General features: G+C 41.7%; 1 protein-coding gene across 1 annotated transcript; it reads left to right on the top strand.

The window, feature by feature from the left end:
* Positions 1–200: 200 nt before the first annotated feature.
* Positions 201–23220, top strand: LOC143281525 (regulator of microtubule dynamics protein 1-like). The gene is made up of 9 exons (XM_076586740.1): positions 201–593; positions 2510–2705; positions 3437–3609; positions 5991–6066; positions 6751–6828; positions 8217–8315; positions 9637–9690; positions 20443–20523; positions 21710–23220. The coding sequence occupies exons 1-9, from the start codon at positions 322–324 to the stop codon at positions 21761–21763; spliced, it is 1083 nt and encodes a 360-aa protein (XP_076442855.1). The 5' UTR covers positions 201–321; the 3' UTR covers positions 21764–23220.
* The last annotated feature ends 765 nt before the right edge of the window (positions 23221–23985 follow it).

Raw genomic sequence — 23985 nt, forward strand, 5'->3', positions numbered from 1 at the left:
TTTTTTTTTTAATTCTCCTTCCGTAGCTGGTATATTTCATTACAGGAAAAAATATAAGAAAACAAGGAATAAATCAAGTAATGTGACTTAGTTCAGGACAACGCAATTTTAACTGTCATAAATCGAAAAACGAATGCATAGCAGACGACACGAATCTTGTGAGTTACATACCTTTTTTGATATAGGTGTCGTGTGCTTGGTTTTCCATGGACTATAGACTTTAGTACAGTAAACAAGTAAATGTTCTGTTTCCCCTACTGATCTGTTGCTGTGATCTTGATGATATAATACAAAATAGCCTAGGCTCTACAAAACCTGAATATGCTTCTGTTTCGCCGATCTGCACCAGCAGTGATTTGTGCTGTGGCTGGATTAGCGACAGGGGCAGGTCTATATTTGTTGTACTTTCGCTTGAGGGAAGAACTACTGGAGATCAGAGTTCTCATTGCAGAACTAAAACAAGAACTTGCAGCAAAGAATAACGCGAATGGTAGGAACAGGAGACGTGGCAACAGGACAAATCATTCTGGTTATTACTCTGTGACTGCCAGCAGCGGAGATGAAGATGACGATTTTGTGGATGCAGTTGCAGGGTATAAATTTGTGTGTGTGTGTGTGATTAAAAGCGACAGAGATCGGGGATGTGTGGTGTTTTGTTTTATTGAACAAGATACATCTGGCACAAGTGAAACCAAATCAACCATAATCACTCTTTATATCTAGAATTGCATGCAGTTTTGACACGCCTGCATGTCTGTGCACGCTTAAATGCATACACACATACACACACACATGACACATACACATGCATGCGCACACACACACACACACACACACACACACACACATTCTTATTTCTGACCAGCATTGTTTGCTAATGATTGGATGGTTGTGGGTCAATAGCTCAATATTTCTGTGATTCCATAACCCAACAACCTCTGACATCACACAGATTAGATTTAGGACCATTTAATATTTTGATCTTCTGCATACATGTACGAAAGGAGTTACATAACATCAGATCTGTATGTCAACTGACCTGAAAGATTTGGCACATGAATGTGCACATGTTGTCTATGTGTCTGTACTCATGGTTTTATTATTATTGTTAATAATTGTTTGCATATTGTTTTTGTGTCTAACTGTTTTGATGTACAGAAAATGACTGATTTATGGTCTGAGCAACAAGAAAGGATAATTGTTCTATCAGATTGTTTGTTTGTTTGAAAAGTAATATTCTGTTAAATGTGTTAACATTGACAGAGTATAAACGTCTTCAATCAATTTAAAATGTAATATGTTAAAGCGCCAAAGTTAATTCATGATAATGTTTTCCACATTGACAGAGTATAAACGTTTTCAATCTATTTAAAATGTAATATGTTAAAGCGCCAAAGTTAATTCATGATAATGTTTTCCACATTGACAGAGTATAAACGTTTTCAATCTATTTAAAATGTAATATGTTAAAGCGCCAAAGTTAATTCATGATAATGTTTTCCACATTGACAGAGTATAAACGTTTTCAGTCTATTTAAAATGTAATATGTTAAAGCGCCAAAGGTAATTCATGATAATGTTTTCCACATTGACAGAGTATAAACGTTTTCAGTCTATTTAAAATGTAATATGTTTAAGCACCAAAGTTAATTCATGATAATGTTTTCCACATTGACAGAGTATAAACGTTTTCAATCTATTTAAAATGTAATATGTTAAAGCGCCAAAGTTAATTCATGATAATGTTTTCCACATTGACAGAGTATAAACGTTTTCAGTCTATTTAAAATGTAATATGTTAAAGCGCCAAAGTTAATTCATGATAATGTTTTCCACATTGACAGAGTATAAACGTTTTCAGTCTATTTAAAATGTAATATGTTAAAGCGCCAAAGTTAATTCATGATAATGTTTTCCACATTGACAGAGTATAAACGTTTTCAGTCTATTTAAAATGTAATATGTTAAAGCGCCAAAGTTAATTCATGATAATGTTTTCCACATTGACAGAGTATAAACGTTTTCAGTCTATTTAAAATGTAATATGTTAAAGCACCAAAGTTAATTCATGATAATGTTTTCCACATTGACAGAGTATAAACGTTTTCAGTCTATTTAAAATGTAATATGTTTAAGCACCAAAGTTAATTCATGATAATGTTTTCCACATTGACAGAGTATAAACGTTTTCAATCAATTTAAAATGTAATATGTTAAAGCGCCAAAGTTAATTCATGATAATGTTTTCCACATTGACAGAGTATAAACGTTTTCAATCTATTTAAAATGTAATATGTTAAAGCGCCAAAGTTAATTCATGATAATGTTTTCCACATTGACAGAGTATAAACGTTTTCAGTCTATTTAAAATGTAATACGTTCAAGCGCCAAAGTTAATTCATGATAATGTTTTCCATATGATGACATAAATCAATCTTGACTCTCTCTCTCTCTTGATCTGTCTTCTCTCTTCCCCTCCCCTCTCTGTTTTCATCCATCCGTTTCCCAGATTGAGCGATCAAGAAGTGACTGGCAGACAGAATGGACTGGAGCGCAACGTCCAGTTTGCATCTCCGGTGTCTGTGGAAATGGATGGTGATGAAAGTGATGAACAGTTCTTCAAAGAAATTGATGGATTCATCGCAGCTGGAAGCAAAGCTGATTATGAAAGTGCACTTAGTCTGCTGAAAATGAAAGAGAAGAAGGTGATATTGATGTATAACTTATGAGAATAAAGGTCCATGCGTTTAATTATGAATGTTCTTCTGTGTATGTGATGTGCAATTTTAAAATATATAAATGTACATAAAAAAATAACTTATGAAATGTGTATATGATGATTAGTATCGATTACCAATCTTTTACACCTGATTGCCTTCATGGAAATGAAATGCATTATTTATCCATTGTGTAATAAAATGTCAATAAATGTAAAGAAGAACATTTATAAATTACAGAAACAGGGGGACACTGCAGTAAATAATGAAACGAAAAGTGTGAAGTTTAGCTACAGACATGCCATTGCCTGCACCCATATGCATGCATGCACACACAGACACGTACACAGGCACACAGAGATACATATGCACGCACGCATGTATGCACACACTCATGCATGTGTGTGTGTGTGTGTGTGTGTGTGTGTGTGTATTATATATATGTGTGTGTGTGTGTGTGTCTATATAGATAGAGAGATGAATAGATAGATAAGGATAGATAGAAGACAAGAGCTTTCTTCAAGATTTTTTGTTCTTAAATCTCGACAACTTGACTGGCGTGGTAACATGTTTTATCTAAAGTGTAGGGGTTTGGCAGGCATTTTATTTCCCTTGACATCAATACAAGAACAACCAGTGGTTAAAAATCAAAGCATAAAAGGAATAATTTTATAGTGATACAGCTGATTTTTCAAACTGGATTGGCATACATGTTGCAGATGGCTCTGGATGCAGAGTTTCAGTGGCGCTTCTCCAAAGTGATGTACTTTGTGGCCAACGCCGCAGGGAATCGTGGAGATGGAGACCAGAAGAAGGAACTCTTGTACCTGGCCAAGGACGCTGCCTTGGCAGCCGTCAACTTGGACACAAACTGTCCTGATGGACACAAATGGCATGTGTTTGTTTTTTGTTTGTTTGTTGTAGTTTTCTTCTATTTTTGACTCGCTTGTGTAAACAAAGTGAGTCTATGTTTTAACCCGGTGTTTGGTTGTCTGTGTGTGTGTGTGTGTGTGTGTGTGTGTGTGTGTGTGTGTCCGTGGTAAACTTTAACATTGACATTTTCTCTGCAAATACTTTGTCAGTTGACACCAAATTTGGCATAAAAATAGGAAAAATTCAGTTCTTTCCAGTCATCTTGTTTAAAACAATATTGCACCTCTGGGATGGGGGGAAAAAAAAAGAAAAAAAAAGAAGCCTAATTATATGCAAACTGCATTTACTGTTATATTTTTTGTATTCTCTAAACATGGCACTTTGATCTGATATTCTGACCCAACAACAAGAGCAGTCATTATTATCATTTTTTGTTCAAACAGGAACTTCTTTTGCTAAGCATGGAAGTTTTATTTATTTTGCAAACGTTTTGGTGCAGACAGTAAAAAAGGGAAATTACTCTGTAATTAATGCTAGGGGAGTTAATTTGCTTTAAACTGATCTTTCTCATCTTAAATATTACATTTTGAAATTATACTCAATACATAAAAAGCTTGTGTGTTTTACTGTCAGTCACAAGTGAGTCTTGAAGGCCTTGCCTCTCTTGTTTTCTGTTGTGATGGAAAATGGTTGTTAATGTATATTTGCTTGTTGGTTTTTTTTGTTTTTTTTTCTTCTTTTTTTCTTCTGTTGTGAGGGAAAATGGTTGTTAAAGTGTATTTGCCTATTTGTTGTTGTTGTTGTTTTTTTGTCTATTTTTTTCTATTGTCATAGAAAATGGTTATTAATGAGCATTTGCCTGATTGCTCATACAGGCCTATTTTTGTTGTTGTTGAGGTCACTCTTTTTGTCTGCATGGTGTGTGTTAAAGACGTTGATGTCTGTTTTATGGCTCCAGGGGGTAATTGAAATCACCCTCTTACCTTGACTTGCCTTATTGTTTGTTTTTTTTTTAAATATTTTTTTGAGGGAGTGAAGGTGGAGGGTAGGGGTGTGGAGAGGGATTTTATTTAGAGAGTGAAAGTGGAGGGTAGGGTTGTGGAGAGGGATTTTATTTAGAGAGTGGTGTGGAGAGGGATTTTATTTAGAGAGTGGGTAGGGGTGTGGAGAAGGATTTTATTTAGAGAGTGGAAGTGGATGGTAGGGGTGTGGAGAGGGATTTTATTTAGAGAGTGAAAGTGGAGAGTAGGGGTGTGGAGAGGGATTTTATTTAGAGAGTGAAAGTGGAGAGTAGGGGTGTGGAGAGGGATTTTATTTAGAGAGTAGAAGTGGAGGGTAGGGGTGTGGAGAGGGATTTTATTTAGAGAGTGGGTAGGGGTGTGGAGAGGGATTTTATTTAGAGAGTGGAAGTGGGGGTTAGGGGTGTGGAGAGGGATTTTATTTAGAGAGTAGAAGTGGAGGGTAGGGGTGTGGAGAGGGATTTTATTTAGAGAGTGGGTAGGGGTGTGGAGAAGGATTTTATTTAGAGAGTGGAAGTGGAGGGTAGGGGTGTGGAGAGGGATGTTATTTAGAGAGTGGTGTGGAGAGTAGGGGTGTGGAGAGGGATTTTATTTAGAGAGTGGGTAGGGGTGTGGAGAAGGATTTTATTTAGAGAGTGGAAGTGGAGGGTAGGGGTGTGGAGAGGGATTTTATTTAGAGAGTGGTGTGGAGAGGGATTTTATTTAGAGAGTGGAAGTGGATGGTAGGGGTGTGGAGAGGGATTTTATTTAGAGAGTGGAAGTGGATGGTAGGGGTGTGGAGAGGGATTTTATTTAGAGAGTGGTGTGGAGAGGGATTTTATTTAGAGAGTGAAAGTGGAGGGTAGGGGTGTGGAGAGGGATTTTATTTAGAGAGTGGGTAGGGGTGTGGAGAGGGATTTTATTTAGAGAGTGAAAGTGGAAGGGATTGGGATGTGGAGAGGGATTTCTTTTCTTTTTTTCTTTTGTGTTGTTGTCGTCGAGAAAGTGGAAGGGGGAGGGGAGAGCTTTTTTTCTTTTTTTTTTTTTTCTTTTTTTCAGCAGCTGATTTTGTATCAAGGTTCATTCCATGGTTGTGAAAAAATAGAAAAAAAGAGAGAAGACAAAGAATCATATATATATATATAGAGAGAGAGAGATAGAGAGAGAGAGAGAGAGGGAGAGAGAGATGACAGTGCTAAAAAAAAATTCTTATCACCTGTGTTTTGTTGCACTTTAAAAAGAAAAAAAGAAAGAAAGAAAGGAAAAAAAACCAAAAAAAAACAAAACAAACCCAAAGCAGCTTTATTTAAGATTGTTGGTCTTACTTTTGTTGTTGGTTTTGTTTTCACCTGCATCAATATAATCAGTTGTTGAGAATGCTGTGTGTTTTTTTTTGTCACAGGTATGCTATCACTGTTGGAAGTATCGGTGATTATGAACCAACCTCAGAGAAAATCAAAAATGGGTACTTGATAAAGGTAGGTCCACAATGTAGTTTTTGTCTCATCGGTGTGACTGACAGTTTGTCAGCTACAATTAACTGGTCGCTTGTACAGTCATGTGTTCACAAAAGTGAATTGATGCAGGTTTTTGTATAGCATTTTATGGTGCTGTGTATTTCGGTAGTCATTCTTTTCTCTAACATAGACATTGTGTGTGCATTCAAAATGACATGATGTAAATTGCAGGGAAAAGAAACTACAACAAAAACAAACAAACAAAAAAAACAACCAACAACCAAAAACCCAGTCTTAAAAAAAACTTAGCCGTATGAAGAGCACAGGAACAGGAGTCATGATGGCTGCCGGAAAAAGAGGGCGCTAGCCAGCCAAGGGGAGGTTACCTACATCCGGGAGGTTATTGGCCGTAGTTGCTTTCATTTTCTCCGCATAGGCGGATAGTAGTTCGCACAGGACAGGAATGTCCGACCCCTGCCGGAGTCTGCACTAGTTGGGTCACGGTAAGTATGTTATTTAAACGTAATTTTAGATAGAAAATTTCCTTTTTAGCATGTTGCTGCAGTGTTCTTAATACTGTGTGATGCGGTTACTCTTAACGTAGCGAGGGCAAGCAGAAATTTGGGGGGGGTCAAGCAGAATTTGCCCCCAAGGACAACAAGGAATTACCTGGGAATTTGAAAGCTGTGCTTGCTGATGTTACAGGAGCATATACAGTTGGCCATAGACTTAAACCCCAAGGACCCAACACCTCATCACATGCTGGGCAGATGGTGTTACAGTGTAAGTATCATGTTGTCTGTATTAGGGAGGGTGTGCGGGGGCCCACTTTCGTGGTGGACTTTTTGTCGCTCGCAGAGCGAGACATAGGTCATGTGACATAATGGGCAGCCCACCACCATAAATGAGTTTGCACTGCTTTTGTCCAGACAGCTTTTTGGCATAGTTATATATAGATGGCAGGAGAAGATCCGAAACGAAGTTCTGTGGGAGCGAGCGGGACAGGAACCAGTGGCCAAGCAGATACTGCAGAGGAAGTGGGCAACTCCTACAAAGATCATATCACGAACGAAGAAGAATCAGGCAAGTCATTGGGCCCTACGAAGACCTGTTGACCTTGGTCAAGAGACGCAAGCTCAAATGGTATGGCCACGTCATGAGATCATCAGGGCTGGCCAAGACATTCCTGCAGGGCACAGTGCAAGGGGGGAGAAGGAGAGGCAGACAGAGGAAGAGATGGGAGGACAACACCCCAGAATGGACGGGCTTGAGGTTGAGCGATACAATTAGGAGGTCAGAAAACCGAGAGGATTGGAGGATGCTGGTTGCCAGATCACCTGTGGCGCCCCAACGGTCCACAAGACTACGGGATAGGTGAAGGTGAAGGTGACCTCTTGACTGTCTTCTGCTTAGAAAATTATTCACCGTAAGAAAGGTTTACATGGAGAGTGGTCAGAAGCATTGGGAAGTTAGGCCTTTTAATTGGACAAGTCAAAGTTCAAGGTAAAGGTAGGAAGCACAGAATTCTGAAAAGGGACTTCTTCTTCTGTGTTCGTGGGCTGCAACTCCCACGTTCACTCGTATGTACACGAGTGGGCTTTTACGTGTATGACCGTTTTTACTCTGCCATGTAGGCAGCCATACTCCGTTTTCGGGAGTGTGCATGCTGGGTATATTCTTGTTTCCATAACCCACCGAATGCTGACATGGATTACAGGATCTTTAACGTGCATATTTTGATCTTCTGCTTGCGTATACACACGAAGGGGGTTCAGGCGCTAGCAGGTCTGCACATATGTTGACCTGGGAGATGGGAAAAATCTCCACCCTATACCCACCAGGCGCCGTCACTGAGATTCGAACCCGGGACCCTCAGATTGAAAGTCCAACGCTTTAACCTCTCGGCTATTGCGCCTATCTTCTGAAAAGGGACATTATGGTTCTTACCGTGTGATGCGAGGTCATAGACATTTTCAAAAGCAAATCATTTTTCTCCTCTCCAGAAACTGGCATGATGCTAATGGATTTGAAAATACATTTTGGATGGAAAAAACCTGTAGAGATTTATTTTCTGATCCATTAGATATGAATTTAGTGGCCAGGGCAACATATGTGTTGACCTACTGGTATCACCATTGTGTGTGTGTGTGTGTGTGTGTGTGTGTGGACAGATATACATGTTGTCCTGGCTGGAAAGAAAGGCAGCTGCAGCCTTCTTTGGCGCCCCACCTACCTCCACTGTTGAAGAAGCTCTTCAACATTTCATGCAGGTGAACTGTGTGTGTGTGTGTGTGTGTGCGTTTGTGTGTGGTGTGTATGTGTATGCCTGTTTGCCTCTTGTGTGTGTGTGTATATGTGTTTGAGCTGTGTGAGAGTTAATGTGTATGTGCATACAGTGTTTAACTCACTCAGTACGGCCAGTCCTCTCTTCTCCTCTACACAGACCCCTCGGATGTCAAGTGGGTGTCTGAATGACCCAACCTTTAGCTTCCATCGTCAGAATTGTGGTATTCTTTATTTCGCTAAGTATAACGTGGAAAAACAATCAAAAATACTGAACATGAAACGAACGAAAGAAAGCACGAAAACAAGTGATAACGAAATAAAAGTAAAGTCTTGGATTCCTTTTTAAACCCCCCTCCCTTCCTTCCAAAAAGATCATTTGTAAACATGTAAATTTAGCTTGAGAAAACAAATTGAGTACTTACATGGAATACTTTTTCTTCCCCTCGTGGTTAACTCACTCAGTACGGCCAGTCCTCTCTTCTCTTCTACACAGACCCCTCGGATGTCCAGTGGGTGTCTGAATGACCCAACCTTTAGCTTCCGTCGTCAGAATTGTGGTATTCTTTGTCAACATTCACCTCTTCAGTATAAAGAGCCTTCCGCCTGCAACATTTTGATGATGATGATTGGGGTGAAACGCTGTTAACGTCATCTCTTTCGCCGTTCGTACGGAGAGAGTTTAGCTTGAGAGAAAGAGAATGTGTCAATGTGTGTTTGTGTGTGTGTGTGCATGAACATGCTCATAAGTAAGCATTTTCCTGCAGTGCGAGTATGTGTATACCTGTGTGTGTGTGTGTGTGTGTGTGTTGAGTGAGCGTGCATGTGCATATGTACATGGTGGAGAGAAAAGAAGCTGTAGCTTTCTCTGACACACCACACACCTCCACTGTTGAAGAAGCTCTCCAACATTTCATGCAGCTGAACTCTGTGTGTGTGTGTGTGTGTGTGTGTGTGTGTTTGTGTGTGTGCACCTGTGTGCCTGTGTGAGAGCTAGTGTGTGCTTGCATATATTGTTTGAGAGAAAGAAAATGTGTGAATGTATTTGTGTGCATGCATGAACATGCTCAAGAGTAAGTATGTTCCTGCAGTGTCAGTAGGCGTGTACGAGTGTGTGTGTGTGTGTGTGTGTGTGTGTGTGTGTGTGGGCATGTGCATATGTACATGGTGGAGAGTGGTGAGTTGGTGTGTGAGTCTGTGTGAGAGGGAGAGAGAGAGAGAGAGAGAGAGAGAACTGGTCACGCTGGACATGAGAAAAACAAATAATGTTGTTGTTTTTTGTCTGTGTCTTCCTCTGTTTTATTTTAGGCAGAAAATCTCAACCCTGGCAAATGGAAGGAGAACTCTCTGTACATAGCAAAGGTAAGATGGTGTCTGTGTGCATGCATGCATGTATGTAAATGAGTGTGCATACAAAATTGAGTCTGAGAAAGAGTGTGTATAAGAGAGAGAGAGAGAGAGAGGGAGACAGACAGACAGACAGGCTGCCACCACACTAACAGACTGTGATGAAGTAATAGGAAAAGTTTGACCAGTATCTGTCATGTCTTGTGAATCGGCACATACCTGATTGTATATTTCTGGGTAACATTTGACAATATTTATCGTTTTAAAGGAAGGTCCACTTCCTTTGCGTTAGCTGTGCTTGACTATGTGAGTATACATACGTATGTGTACATAACTACATGCATGTATATGAATGTGTATTGTGTGTGCGTGTGTTTATGTAAGTTTGTGCCTGCCTATGTGTGCGTATGTGTAAGGGTAGCTGTTAGATACACATGTATGTTAAAATGTATGTATGCAGTGTGTGTGTGTGTGTGTGTGTGTGGTTACATTTTGGTGTGTGTATGTAACATTGATGTAATGTTTTATGTTAACAAAAGCGTTTTTGTAAAGCACCTAGAGCAGATTTCTGGATAGTGTGCTATATAAGTATCCACTATTATTATTATTATTATTATTATTATTATTAAAAAGGGTAAAAAAAAAACCCAGTAAGTTATCTTTTACTGTATTTTTTGTAATGTATTACAATATGATTTGATACCTTGTGTGGGTGGGTGGGTGTGAGTGTGTGACAGTGTTCCCTTCATTATATTTTTATGATGATGATGGTCCATTGATTAGTATTATAATTATCATTAGTAGTAGTGGTAGTGGTAGTAGTAGTATTTACCATTGTTATTATTGTTGTGTCTTATCGTTACTGTTTTTGTTGTCACAAGGACAGATTGGAAGACCAGGCAATGCCTAAAATCTTTATCCTTGAGTAATAAAGTTTTTGAATCTTGAATCTTGAATCATGTGTTCTGTACTGTGACTTTTATACTGCTTGCAGACTGTCAGTAGCATCATCCTATTCAAAGACATTCACCATTTATAGCTTGAGAAAAGAAAAGAACTCAGAACTCAAAATGTTTTTTAGGATTAAGATTTTAGGCATGGCCCATTCTTCCAGTCTGTCCTTGCTAATCTACATTAGTTATAATAGCACATATATATTTAATGGAAAAAGCCCAACACTCGGCTTATATCATAGATTGACATAAGTTTACATTTGGGCCAACAGCAAAGTGAGAGCTGTATAATCAATGGTTTCTCCAGTCAGTGGGATACCATTTACAGCTTAGTCTTTTGTGAAGGACTATGACTCTCAAACTAGGAGGCAAAATTGCACTGGCTCTTAGTGCTGCAGCCTTGTGGGCTAGTTGGCCTTTGGGAACCATCCCAACGCCGACTGTCCTAAAACCCTCTTGGTCGAGAGAGTGGGGATGTACTTGGGCAAGACACTCTCCACTATAATCAAATTCTAGCCCAAATAGTCGGAACAGCAGTTGCCTCCTCTGCTGTTCTGATGGTCATAGTCGGACACAACCGACTATCATATATATTTAATGGAAAGGGGAGAAAGAGAGAAAAGAAACTAAGGAGGCTTCTTCCCTCCTGGTTCCTAGTCCTGTTCACCTTGTGTTGTTTCAGTGTCTTGTTGAGAAGCGGCAGTACAACAATGTTGTTCCTAGTCCTGTTCACCTTGTGTTGTTTCAGTGTCTTGTTGAGAAGCGGCAGTTGTTTCAGTGTCTTATTGAGAAGCGGCAGTACAACAATGTTGTTCCCAGTCCTGTTCACCTTGTGTTGTTTCAGTGTCTTATTGAGAAGCGGCAGTACAACAATGTTGTTCCTCATCCTGTTCACCTTGTGTTGTTTCAGTGTCTTGTTGAGAAGCGGCAGTACAACAATGTTGTTCCTAGTCCTGTTCACCTTGTGTTGTTTCAGTGTCTGTTCACCTTGTGTTGTTTCAGTGTCTTGTTGAGAAGCGGCAGTACAACAATGTTGTTCCTCGTCCTGTTCACCTTGTGTTGTTTCAGTGTCTGTTCACCTTGTGTTGTTTCAGTGTCTGTTCACCTTGTGTTGTTTCAGTGTCTGTTCACCTTGTGTTGTTTCAGTGTCTTGTTGAGAAGCGGCAGTACAACAATGTTGTTCCTCGTCCTGTTCACCCTGTGTTGTTTCAGTGTCTGTTCACCTTGTGTTGTTTCAGTGTCTGTTCACCTTGTGTTGTTTCAGTGTCTTGTTGAGAAGCGGCAGTACAACAATGTTGTTCCTAGTCCTGTTCACCTTGTGTTGTTTCAGTGTCTTGTTGAGAAGCGGCAGTACAACAATGTTGTTCCCAATCCTGTTCACCTTGTGTTGTTTCAGTGTCTTGTTGAGAAGCGGCAGTACAACAATGTTGTTCCTCGTCCTGTTCACCTTGTGTTGTTTCAGTGTCTTATTGAGAAGCCGCAGTACAACAATGTTGTTCCTCGTCCTGTTCACCTTGTGTTGTTTCAGTGTCTGTTCACCTCGTGTTGTTTCAGTGTCTTGTTGAGAAGCGGCAGTACAACAATGTTGTTCCTCGTCCTGTTCACCTTGTGTTGTTTCAGTGTCTTATTGAGAAGCCGCAGTACAACAATGTTGTTCCTCGTCCTGTTCACCTTGTGTTGTTTCAGTGTCTTATTGAGAAGCCGCAGTACAACAATGTTGTTCCTCGTCCTGTTCACCTTGTGTTGTTTCAGTGTCTTATTGAGAAGCCGCAGTACAACAATGTTGTTCCTAGTCCTGTTCACCTTGTGTTGTTTCAGTGTCTTGTTGAGAAGCGGCAGTACAACAATGTTGTTCCTCGTCCTGTTCACCTTGTGTTGTTTCAGTGTCTTGTTGAGAAGCGGCAGTACAACAGTGTTGTTCCTAGTCCTGTTCACCTTGTGTTGTTTCAGTGTCTTGTTGAGAAGCGGCAGTACAACAATGTTGTTCCTCGTCCTGTTCACCTTGTGTTGTTTCAGTGTCTTATTGAGAAGCGGCAGTACAACAATGTTGTTCCTCGTCCTTTTGTCCTCGTGTTGTTTCAGTGTCTTGTTGAGAAGCGGCAGTACAACAGTGTTGTTCCCAGTCCTGTTCACCTTGTGTTGTTTCAGTGTCTTGTTGAGAAGCGGCAGTACAACAGTGTTGTTCCTAGTCCTGTTCACCCTGTGTTGTTTCAGTGTCTGTTCACCTTGTGTTGTTTCAGTGTCTGTTCACCTTGTGTTGTTTCAGTGTCTTGTTGAGAAGCGGCAGTACAGCAATGTTGTTCCTCGTCCTGTTCACCTTGTGTTGTTTCAGTGTCTGTTCACCTTGTGTTGTTTCAGTGTCTTGTTGAGAAGCGGCAGTACAACAATGTTGTTCCTCGTCCTGTTCACCTTGTGTTGTTTCAGTGTCTTGTTGAGAAGCGGCAGTACAACAATGTTGTTCCTCGTCCTGTTCACCTTGTGTTGTTTCAGTGTCTGTTCACCTTGTGTTGTTTCAGTGTCTTGTTGAGAAGCGGCAGTACAACAATGTTGTTCCTAGTCCTTTTGTCCTCGTGTTGTTTCAGTGTCTTGTTGAGAAGCGGCAGTACAACAATGTTGTTCCTAGTCCTTTTGTCCTCGTGTTGTTTCAGTGTCTTGTTGAGAAGCGGCAGTACAACAATGTTGTTCCTAGTCCTGTTCACCTCGTGTTGTTTCAGTGTCTTGTTGAGAAGCGGCAGTACAACAATGTTGTTCCTAGTCCTGTTCACCTTGTGTTGTTTCAGTGTCTTGTTGAGAAGCGGCAGTACAACAATGTTGTTCCTAGTCCTGTTCACCTTGTGTTGTTTCAGTGTCTGTTCACCTTGTGTTGTTTCAGTGTCTTGTTGAGAAGCGGCAGTACAACAATGTTGTTCCTAGTCCTGTTCACCTTGTGTTGTTTCAGTGTCTTGTTGAGAAGCGGCAGTACAACAATGTTGTTCCTAGTCCTGTTCACCTTGTGTTGTTTCAGTGTCTTGTTGAGAAGCGGCAGTACAACAATGTTGTTCCTCGTCCTGTTCACCTTGTGTTGTTTCAGTGTCTTGTTGAGAAGCGGCAGTACAACAATGTTGTTCCCAATCCTGTTCACCTTGTGTTGTTTCAGTGTCTTATTGAGAAGCGGCAGTACAACAATGTTGTTCCTCGTCCTGTTCACCTTGTGTTGTTTCAGTGTCTTGTTGAGAAGCGGCAGTACAACAATGTTGTTCCTAGTCCTGTTCACCTTGTGTTGTTTCAGTGTCTTGTTGAGAAGCGGCAGTACAACAATGTTGTTCCTAGTCCTGTTCACCTTGTGTTGTTTCAGTGTCTTGTTGAGAAGCGGCAGTACAACAATGTTGTTCCTAGTCCTGTTCACCTTGTGTTGTTTCAGTGTCTGTTCACCTTGTGTTGTTTCAGTGTCTTGTTGAGAAGCGGCAGTACAACAATGTTGTTCCTAGTCCTGTTCACCCTGTGTTGTTTCAGTGTCTGTTCACCTTGTGTTGTTTCAGTGTCTTGTTGAGAAGCGGCAGTACAACAATGTTGTTCCTCGTCCTGTTCACCTTGTGTTGTTTCAGTGTCTTGTTGAGAAGTGGCAGTACAACAATGTTGTTTCAGTGTCTGTTCACCTTGTGTTGTTTCAGTGTCTGTTCACCTTGTGTTGTTTCAGTGTCTTGTTGAGAAGCGGCAGTACAACAATGTTGTTCCTAGTCCTGTTCACCTTGTGTTGTTTCAGTGTCTTGTTGAGAAGCGGCAGTTGTTTCAGTGTCTTATTGAGAAGCCGCAGTACAACAATGTTGTTCCCAGTCCTGTTCACCTTGTGTTGTTTCAGTGTCTTATTGAGAAGCGGCAGTACAACAATGTTGTTCCTAGTCCTGTTCACCTTGTGTTGTTTCAGTGTCTTATTGAGAAGCGGCAGTACAACAATGTTGTTCCTCGTCCTGTTCACCTTGTGTTGTTTCAGTGTCTTGTTGAGAAGCGGCAGTACAACAATGTTGTTCCTCGTCCTGTTCACCTTGTGTTGTTTCAGTGTCTTGTTGAGAAGCGGCAGTACAACAATGTTGTTCCTAGTCCTGTTCACCTTGTGTTGTTTCAGTGCCTTGTTGAGAAGCGGCAGTACAACAATGTTGTTCCTAGTCCTGTTCACCTTGTGTTGTTTCAGTGCCTTGTTGAGAAGCGGCAGTACAACAATGTTGTTCCTAGTCCTGTTCACCTTGTGTTGTTTCAGTGTCTTATTGAGAAGCGGCAGTACAACAATGTTGTTCCTCGTCCTGTTCACCTTGTGTTGTTTCAGTGCCTTGTTGAGAAGTGGCAGTACAACAATGTTGTTCCCAATCCTGTTCACCTTGTGTTGTTTCAGTGTCTTATTGAGAAGCGGCAGTACAACAATGTTGTTCCTCGTCCTGTTCACCCTGTGTTGTTTCAGTGTCTTGTTGAGAAGCGGCAGTACAACAATGTTGTTTCAGTGTCTGTTCACCTTGTGTTGTTTCAGTGTCTTATTGAGAAGCGGCAGTACAACAATGTTGTTCCTCGTCCTGTTCACCTTGTGTTGTTTCAGTGTCTTGTTGAGAAGCGGCAGTACAACAGTGTTGTTCCTCGTCCTGTTCACCTTGTGTTGTTTCAGTGTCTGTTCACCTTGTGTTGTTTCAGTGTCTTGTTGAGAAGCGGCAGTACAACAATGTTGTTCCTAGTCCTGTTCACCTTGTGTTGTTTCAGTGTCTTGTTGAGAAGCGGCAGTACAACAATGTTGTTCCTAGTCCTGTTCACCCTGTGTTGTTTCAGTGTCTTGTTGAGAAGCGGCAGTACAACAATGTTGTTCCTAGTCCTTTTGTCCTCGTGTTGTTTCAGTGTCTTATTGAGAAGCGGCAGTACAACAATGTTGTTCCTAGTCCTGTTCACCTTGTGTTGTTTCAGTGTCTTGTTGAGAAGCGGCAGTACAACAATGTTGTTCCTAGTCCTGTTCACCCTGTGTTGTTTCAGTGTCTTGTTGAGAAGCGGCGGTACAACAATGTTGTTCCTAGTCCTTTTGTCCTCGTGTTGTTTCAGTGTCTTGTTGAGAAGCGGCAGTACAACAATGTTGTTCCTAGTCCTGTTCACCTTGTGTTGTTTCAGTGTCTTGTTGAGAAGCGGCAGTACAACAATGTTGTTCCTCGTCCTGTTCACCTTGTGTTGTTTCAGTGTCTTGTTGAGAAGCGGCAGTACAACAATGTTGTTCCTCGTCCTGTTCACCTTGTGTTGTTTCAGTGTCTTGTTGAGAAGTGGCAGTACAACAATGTTGTTCCTAGTCCTGTTCACCTTGTGTTGTTTCAGTGTCTTGTTGAGAAGCGGCAGTACAACAATGTTGTTCCTAGTCCTGTTCACCCTGTGTTGTTTCAGTGTCTTGTTGAGAAGCGGCGGTACAACAATGTTGTTCCTAGTCCTTTTGTCCTCGTGTTGTTTCAGTGTCTTGTTGAGAAGCGGCAGTACAACAATGTTGTTCCTAGTCCTGTTCACCTTGTGTTGTTTCAGTGTCTTGTTGAGAAGCGGCAGTACAACAATGTTGTTCCTCGTCCTGTTCACCTTGTGTTGTTTCAGTGTCTTGTTGAGAAGCGGCAGTACAGCAATGTTGTTCCTAGTCCTGTTCACCTTGTGTTGTTTCAGTGTCTTGTTGAGAAGCGGCAGTACAACAATGTTGTTCCTAGTCCTGTTCACCTTGTGTTGTTTCAGTGTCTTATTGAGAAGCGGCAGTACAACAATGTTGTTCCTAGTCCTGTTCACCTCGTGTTGTTTCAGTGTCTTGTTGAGAAGCGGCAGTACAACAATGTTGTTCCCAGTCCTGTTCACCTTGTGTTGTTTCAGTGTCTGTTCACCTTGTGTTGTTTCAGTGTCTTGTTGAGAAGCGGCAGTACAGCAATGTTGTTCCCAGTCCTGTTCACCTTGTGTTGTTTCAGTGTCTTGTTGAGAAGCGGCAGTACAACAATGTTGTTCCTCGTCCTGTTCACCTTGTGTTGTTTCAGTGTCTTGTTGAGAAGCGGCAGTACAACAATGTTGTTCCTCGTCCTGTTCACCTTGTGTTGTTTCAGTGTCATATTGAGAAGCGGCGGTACAACAGTCTTGTTCCTAGTCCTGTTCACCTCGTGTTGTTTCAGTGTCTTGTTGAGAAGCGGCAGTACAACAATGTTGTTCCTCGTCCTGTTCACCTTGTGTTGTTTCAGTGTCTTGTTGAGAAGCGGCAGTACAACAATGTTGTTCCTAGTCCTGTTCACCTTGTGTTGTATCTTATTGAGAAGTGGCAGTACAACAATGTTGTTCCTAGTCCTGTTCACCTTGTGTTGTTTCAGTGTCTTGTTGAGAAGCGGCAGTACAACAATGTTGTTCCTAGTCCTTTTGTCCTCGTGTTGTTTCAGTGTCTTATTGAGAAGTGGCAGTACAACAATGTTGTTTCAGTGTCTGTTCACCTTGTGTTGTTTCAGTGTCTTGTTGAGAAGTGGCAGTACAACAATGTTGTTTCAGTGTCTGTTCACCTTGTGTTGTTTCAGTGTCTGTTCACCTTGTGTTGTTTAAGTGTCTTGTTGAGAAGCGGCAGTACAACAATGTTGTTCCTCGTCCTGTTCACCTTGTGTTGTTTCAGTGTCTGTTCACCTTGTGTTGTTTAAGTGTCTTGTTGAGAAGCGGCAGTACAACAATGTTGTTCCTCGTCCTGTTCACCTTGTGTTGTTTCAGTGTCTTATTGAGAAGCGGCAGTACAACAGTGTTGTTCCTCGTCCTGTTCACCTTGTGTTGTTTCAGTGTCTGTTCACCTTGTGTTGTTTCAGTGTCTTGTTGAGAAGCGGCAGTACAACAATGTTGTTCCTCGTCCTGTTCACCTTGTGTTGTTTCAGTGTCTTATTGAGAAGCGGCAGTACAACAATGTTGTTCCTAGTCCTGTTCACCTTGTGTTGTTTCAGTGTCTTATTGAGAAGCGGCAGTACAACAGTGTTGTTCCTCGTCCTGTTCACCTTGTGTTGTTTCAGTGTCTGTTCACCTTGTGTTGTTTCAGTGTCTTGTTGAGAAGCGGCAGTACAACAATGTTGTTCCTAGTCCTGTTCACCTTGTGTTGTTTCAGTGTCTTATTGAGAAGCGGCAGTACAACAATGTTGTTCCTAGTCCTGTTCACCTTGTGTTGTTTCAGTGTCTTGTTGAGAAGCGGCAGTACAACAATGTTGTTCCCAATCCTGTTCACCTTGTGTTGTTTCAGTGTCTTGTTGAGAAGCGGCAGTACAACAATGTTGTTCCCAATCCTGTTCACCTTGTGTTGTTTCAGTGTCTTGTTGAGAAGCGGCAGTACAACAATGTTGTTCCTAGTCCTGTTCACCTTGTGTTGTTTCAGTGTCTTATTGAGAAGCGGCAGTACAACAATGTTGTTCCTAGTCCTGTTCACCTTGTGTTGTTTCAGTGTCTTGTTGAGAAGCGGCAGTACAACAATGTTGTTCCTAGTCCTGTTCACCTTGTGTTGTTTCAGTGTCTTGTTGAGAAGCGGCAGTACAACAATGTTGTTCCTAGTCCTGTTCACCTTGTGTTGTTTCAGTGTCTTGTTGAGAAGCGGCAGTACAACAATGTTGTTCCCAGTCCTGTTCACCTTGTGTTGTTTCAGTGTCTGTTCACCTTGTGTTGTTTCAGTGTCTTGTTGAGAAGCGGCAGTACAGCAATGTTGTTCCCAGTCCTGTTCACCTTGTGTTGTTTCAGTGTCTTGTTGAGAAGCGGCAGTACAGCAATGTTGTTCCCAGTCCTGTTCACCTTGTGTTGTTTCAGTGTCTTGTTGAGAAGCGGCAGTACAACAATGTTGTTCCTCGTCCTGTTCACCTTGTGTTGTTTCAGTGTCTTGTTGAGAAGCGGCAGTACAACAATGTTGTTCCTCGTCCTGTTCACCTTGTGTTGTTTCAGTGTCATATTGAGAAGCGGCGGTACAACAGTCTTGTTCCTAGTCCTGTTCACCTCGTGTTGTTTCAGTGTCTTGTTGAGAAGCGGCAGTACAACAATGTTGTTCCTCGTCCTGTTCACCTTGTGTTGTTTCAGTGTCTTGTTGAGAAGCGGCAGTACAACAATGTTGTTCCTAGTCCTGTTCACCTTGTGTTGTATCTTATTGAGAAGTGGCAGTACAACAATGTTGTTCCTAGTCCTGTTCACCTTGTGTTGTTTCAGTGTCTTGTTGAGAAGCGGCAGTACAACAATGTTGTTCCTAGTCCTTTTGTCCTCGTGTTGTTTCAGTGTCTTATTGAGAAGTGGCAGTACAACAATGTTGTTTCAGTGTCTGTTCACCTTGTGTTGTTTCAGTGTCTTGTTGAGAAGTGGCAGTACAACAATGTTGTTTCAGTGTCTGTTCACCTTGTGTTGTTTCAGTGTCTGTTCACCTTGTGTTGTTTAAGTGTCTTGTTGAGAAGCGGCAGTACAACAATGTTGTTCCTCGTCCTGTTCACCTTGTGTTGTTTCAGTGTCTGTTCACCTTGTGTTGTTTAAGTGTCTTGTTGAGAAGCGGCAGTACAACAATGTTGTTCCTCGTCCTGTTCACCTTGTGTTGTTTCAGTGTCTTGTTGAGAAGCGGCAGTACAACAATGTTGTTTCAGTGTCTGTTCACCTTGTGTTGTTTCAGTGTCTGTTCACCTTGTGTTGTTTAAGTGTCTTGTTGAGAAGCGGCAGTACAACAGTGTTGTTCCTCGTCCTGTTCACCTTGTGTTGTTTCAGTGTCTTATTGAGAAGCGGCAGTACAACAATGTTGTTCCTAGTCCTGTTCACCTTGTGTTGTTTCAGTGTCTTATTGAGAAGCGGCAGTACAACAGTGTTGTTCCTCGTCCTGTTCACCTTGTGTTGTTTCAGTGTCTGTTCACCTTGTGTTGTTTCAGTGTCTTGTTGAGAAGCGGCAGTACAACAATGTTGTTCCCAATCCTGTTCACCTTGTGTTGTTTCAGTGTCTTGTTGAGAAGCGGCAGTACAACAATGTTGTTCCTAATGCTGTTCACCTTGTGTTGTTTCAGTGTCTTGTTGAGAAGCGGCAGTACAACAATGTTGTTCCTAGTCCTGTTCACCTTGTGTTGTTTCAGTGTCTTGTTGAGAAGCGGCAGTACAACAATGTTGTTCCTAGTCCTGTTCACCTTGTGTTGTTTCAGTGTCTTGTTGAGAAGCGGCAGTACAACAATGTTGTTCCTAGTCCTGTTCACCTTGTGTTGTTTCAGTGTCTTGTTGAGAAGCGGCAGTACAGCAGTGCTGTTCCTCGTCCTGTTCACCTTGTGTTGTTTCAGTGTCTTGTTGAGAAGCGGCAGTACAACAATGTTGTTCCTAGTCCTGTTCACCTTGTGTTGTTTCAGTGTCTGTTCACCTTGTGTTGTTTCAGTGTCTTGTTGAGAAGCGGCAGTACAACAATGTTGTTCCTAGTCCTGTTCACCTTGTGTTGTTTCAGTGTCTTATTGAGAAGCGGCAGTACAACAATGTTGTTCCTAGTCCTGTTCACCTTGTGTTGTTTCAGTGTCTTGTTGAGAAGCGGCAGTACAACAATGTTGTTCCTAGTCCTTTTGTCCTCGTGTTGTTTCAGTGTCTTGTTGAGAAGCGGCAGTACAACAATGTTGTTCCTAGTCCTGTTCACCTTGTGTTGTTTCAGTGTCTTGTTGAGAAGCGGCAGTACAGCAGTGCTGTTCCTCGTCCTGTTCACCTTGTGTTGTTTCAGTGTCTTGTTGAGAAGTGGCAGTACAACAATGTTGTTCCTAGTCCTGTTCACCTTGTGTTGTTTCAGTGTCTTGTTGAGAAGCGGCAGTACAGCAATGTTGTTCCTAGTCCTGTTCACCTTGTGTTGTTTCAGTGTCTTGTTGAGAAGCGGCAGTACAGCAGTGCTGTTCCGTGGCTGAGAAAGGCGCAGTCCGAGCCAGACGACAAGGATGTGGTTAGTTCTAGTACCTGTGTGTGTGTTGGGGGGAGGGTGGGTGGTTTGCTCCGTGTGTGTGTGTGTGTGTGTGTGTGTGTGTGTGTGTTTTCATGTGTGTGTGTATGTTGTGTTGTGTGTGTGTGTGTGCATGTATGTTGTGTGTGCAAGTGTGTGTGTGTGTATTGTGTGGGCATGTGTGTGTGTGTGTGTTGTTTATGCAAGTGTGTGTGTGTGTTTGTGTGTGTGTGTGTGTGTATCCATACATGTGGGGAGGGGGGGGGGGAGGCAGGGGCATACATATGTGCAGTGAAACACATATGCTTTGGTATACACATGTATTTGTAAATGGTTTTTTTTTGTATTCATGTGTGAGAGAACATTACAGACATAATCATGCTGTTAAAAACTTAACGACAAAAAAAATGCAAGTTTGTGCCGAGTGCTACTGTTTGTGAAAGAGATGTGAGACTTAACAGGATAGGTGGTGACGTTTTAAGGCCAGACATGGTAGTGAAATTTTGACCAAAATCATGATTTTTTGTGATTTTCGTTTTTTTCGCAAAATTTGCTTCTTCAACATCTAATCTTTATAGTCCGTTTTACCTGGGTACTATATTCACTTAAATAAAGCTTCAAACAGCATCAACATGCGTGATTTCTTGCGAGTACAAGCACATCTCTTTCTTTTCCTGTTTTCTCAGTTTTGTGTTTTGTCTTTGTAATACTATTTTTCAAAATGCTAAGGCTCAAAAACTTTAAAAGATAGCATGTTCAAACTTTCTTTATGTATTCATCTTTATTACTAGTAAAAGAATGAATATACACTCATTTGAAAAACATTATGTCAAGGAATTTATACACATTTCAACAAAAGAATAATAAAAAAATGTATTTATTCAAATTCCAAAATACCACTGCACTATAATAAAGAACAAATACAAATAAATCAAATAAAACAAACAGAAATAACATATCTATAAAGGTACCGAAGTTTTTAGCTTTTAATTTTTTTAATTTCTCTGCCATTTTGGATTCGTTTCCATGGAAACCGTCACGACAAATTGCACAAAATGACCTTTTTAGACATGTTTAGTCCAATGTCTTTGCATACTATGTCACAGAAAGCCATAAACTTCAAGTTTATTTCATACGTTTTTGGACTACCGTGTCTGGCCTTAATTAAACTTTGGCTTTCCACCCCCAGGATGCTGAGGTGCAAACTGAAGTGGTCAACCTCCTGGCCAAGTATGACCGCTGAGCAAGGCGCCATGTAGTGGGTCTCTCCCTCCACCTGTACACGTCAAGGCACAGTGTCTCCAAAGGCTTTCGCAACTATTTTTTTTTTTTATATATAATTTCTGTTTTGTGTGGCTGTGCGTGAAGGTTGTGTGTGAAGGAAAGAGTTGAAAAAGCTGCCATGTGTCGTTGTTGTTGTTGTGTTTAACTCGCTCAGTGCGGCCAGTCCTCTCTTCTCCTCTACACAGACCCCTCGGATGTCCAGTGGGTGTCTGAATGACCCAACTTTTAGTTTCCGTCATCAGAATTGTGGTATTCTTTTATCAACATTCACCTCTTCAGTGTAAGAGCCTTCCGCTGGTAATATTTTGATGGTGGTTATTGGGGTGAAACGCTGTTAACGTCGTCTCTTTCGCCGTTCGTATGGAGAGAGTTAACAGACTCCATCTACACTGCTGGTGCTTCCTCAGTCAAGATAAGATAAGATAAGAAATAACATTATTATCTCCAACTGGAGAAATTTGGTCAGGTGCATTATCACAACATAGACAAGTAAAACAACATGGGGACCGTAACTGTAAAAGTCAACAACAGCTTTTACGAATATTACGAAGATACAAATGTAAAAAAAATATCACATACACCGTTTCATACATACATCCACACACTGCAGGTAATAACTAGTATTCTTCATGTAAAAACAGAAAGAATTAAGAAACATTATTTGAATATAATTATAAACATAGCCTACTATACTGCACATTGATTATAATAGATAAGATAAGAATAAGGATGAGTTGCGGAAAACCACAACCGGATAATCAGCACACACCCGCACCCCCCCCCCCCTCGCCCCCCACCCCCACCCCACACACGTGGATTACTGTGCAAGTCAGTTCTCTTTCTGTTTGGCGTTTCTACAAGCTGTGAAAATGTCACGGGGGTTTTTCCATCCATCATGGATGGCACTGACTCTTCAGGGTAATACGCCATGCTGAGATTCTTCTTCTTCTTCTTCTGCGTTCGTGGGCTGCAACCCCCACTTTCACTCGTATGCACACGAGTGGGCTTTTATGTGTATGACCGTTTTTACCCCGCCATGTAGGCAGCCATACTCCGCTTTCGGGGGTGTGCATGCTGGGTATGTTCTTGTTTCCATAACCCACCGAACACTGACATGGATTACAGGATCTTTAATGTGCGTATTTGATCTTCTGCTTGCACATACACACGAAGGGGGTTCAGGCACTAGCAGGTCTGCACATGTGTTGACCTGGGAGATTGTAAAAATCTCCACCCTTTACCCACCAGGCGCCGTCACCATGATTCGAACCCGGGACCCTCAGATTGAAAGTCCAGCGCTTTAACCACTCGGCTATTGCGCCCGTCGCTGAGATTCATTTGTGGGTAAAAAACTAACACGGCGGCTGTTGTGGGCTGTTTCAGTACATCAGGGAAAATGGTACAGCTTAGCGACGGGCGCAATAGCCGAGTGGTTAAAGCGTTGGACTGTCAATCTGAGGGTCCCGGGTTCAAATCACGGTGACGGCGCCTGGTGGATAAAGGGTGGAGATTTTTCCGATCTCCCAGGTCAACATATGTGCAGACCTGCTACGTGCCTGAACCCCCTTCGTGTGTATATGCATATGCAAGCAGAAGATCAAATACACACGTTAAAGATCCTGTAGTCCATGTCAGCGTTCGGTGGGTTATGGAAACAAGAACATATGCACACCCCCGAAAACGGAGTATGGCTGCCTACATGGCGGGGTAAAAACGGTCATACACGTAAAAACCCACTCGTGTGCATACGAGTGAACGCAGAAGAAGAAGAAGAGGTACAGCTTAGCCTGAGGCTGTGGACAACTGGTACAGTTGCTTATAGTCTGCATCTTCTTGAAAATTGTGGGGTTGGTATAGACTGCTTGAAATCCCAGTTGTATTTGTATTTCTTTTTATCACATCAGATTTCTCTGTGTGAAATTCGGGCTGCTCTCCCCAGGGAGAGCGCGTGGCTACGCTACAGCGCCACCCTTTTTTTTTTTTTTTTTTTTTTTCCTGCGTGTAGTTTTATTTGTTTTTCCTATCAAAGTGGATTTTTCTACAGAATTTTGCCAGGAACAACCCTTTTGTTGCCGTGGGTTCTTTTACGTGTGCTAAATGCATGCTGCACACGGGACCTCGGTTTATCATCTCATCCGAATGACTAGCGTCCAGACCACCACTCAAGGTCGAGTGGAGGGG

The sequence above is a fragment of the Babylonia areolata genome, chromosome 4 (assembly GCF_041734735.1).
Source record: "Babylonia areolata isolate BAREFJ2019XMU chromosome 4, ASM4173473v1, whole genome shotgun sequence".
In the NCBI taxonomy this organism is placed as follows: domain Eukaryota; kingdom Metazoa; phylum Mollusca; class Gastropoda; order Neogastropoda; family Buccinidae; genus Babylonia; species Babylonia areolata.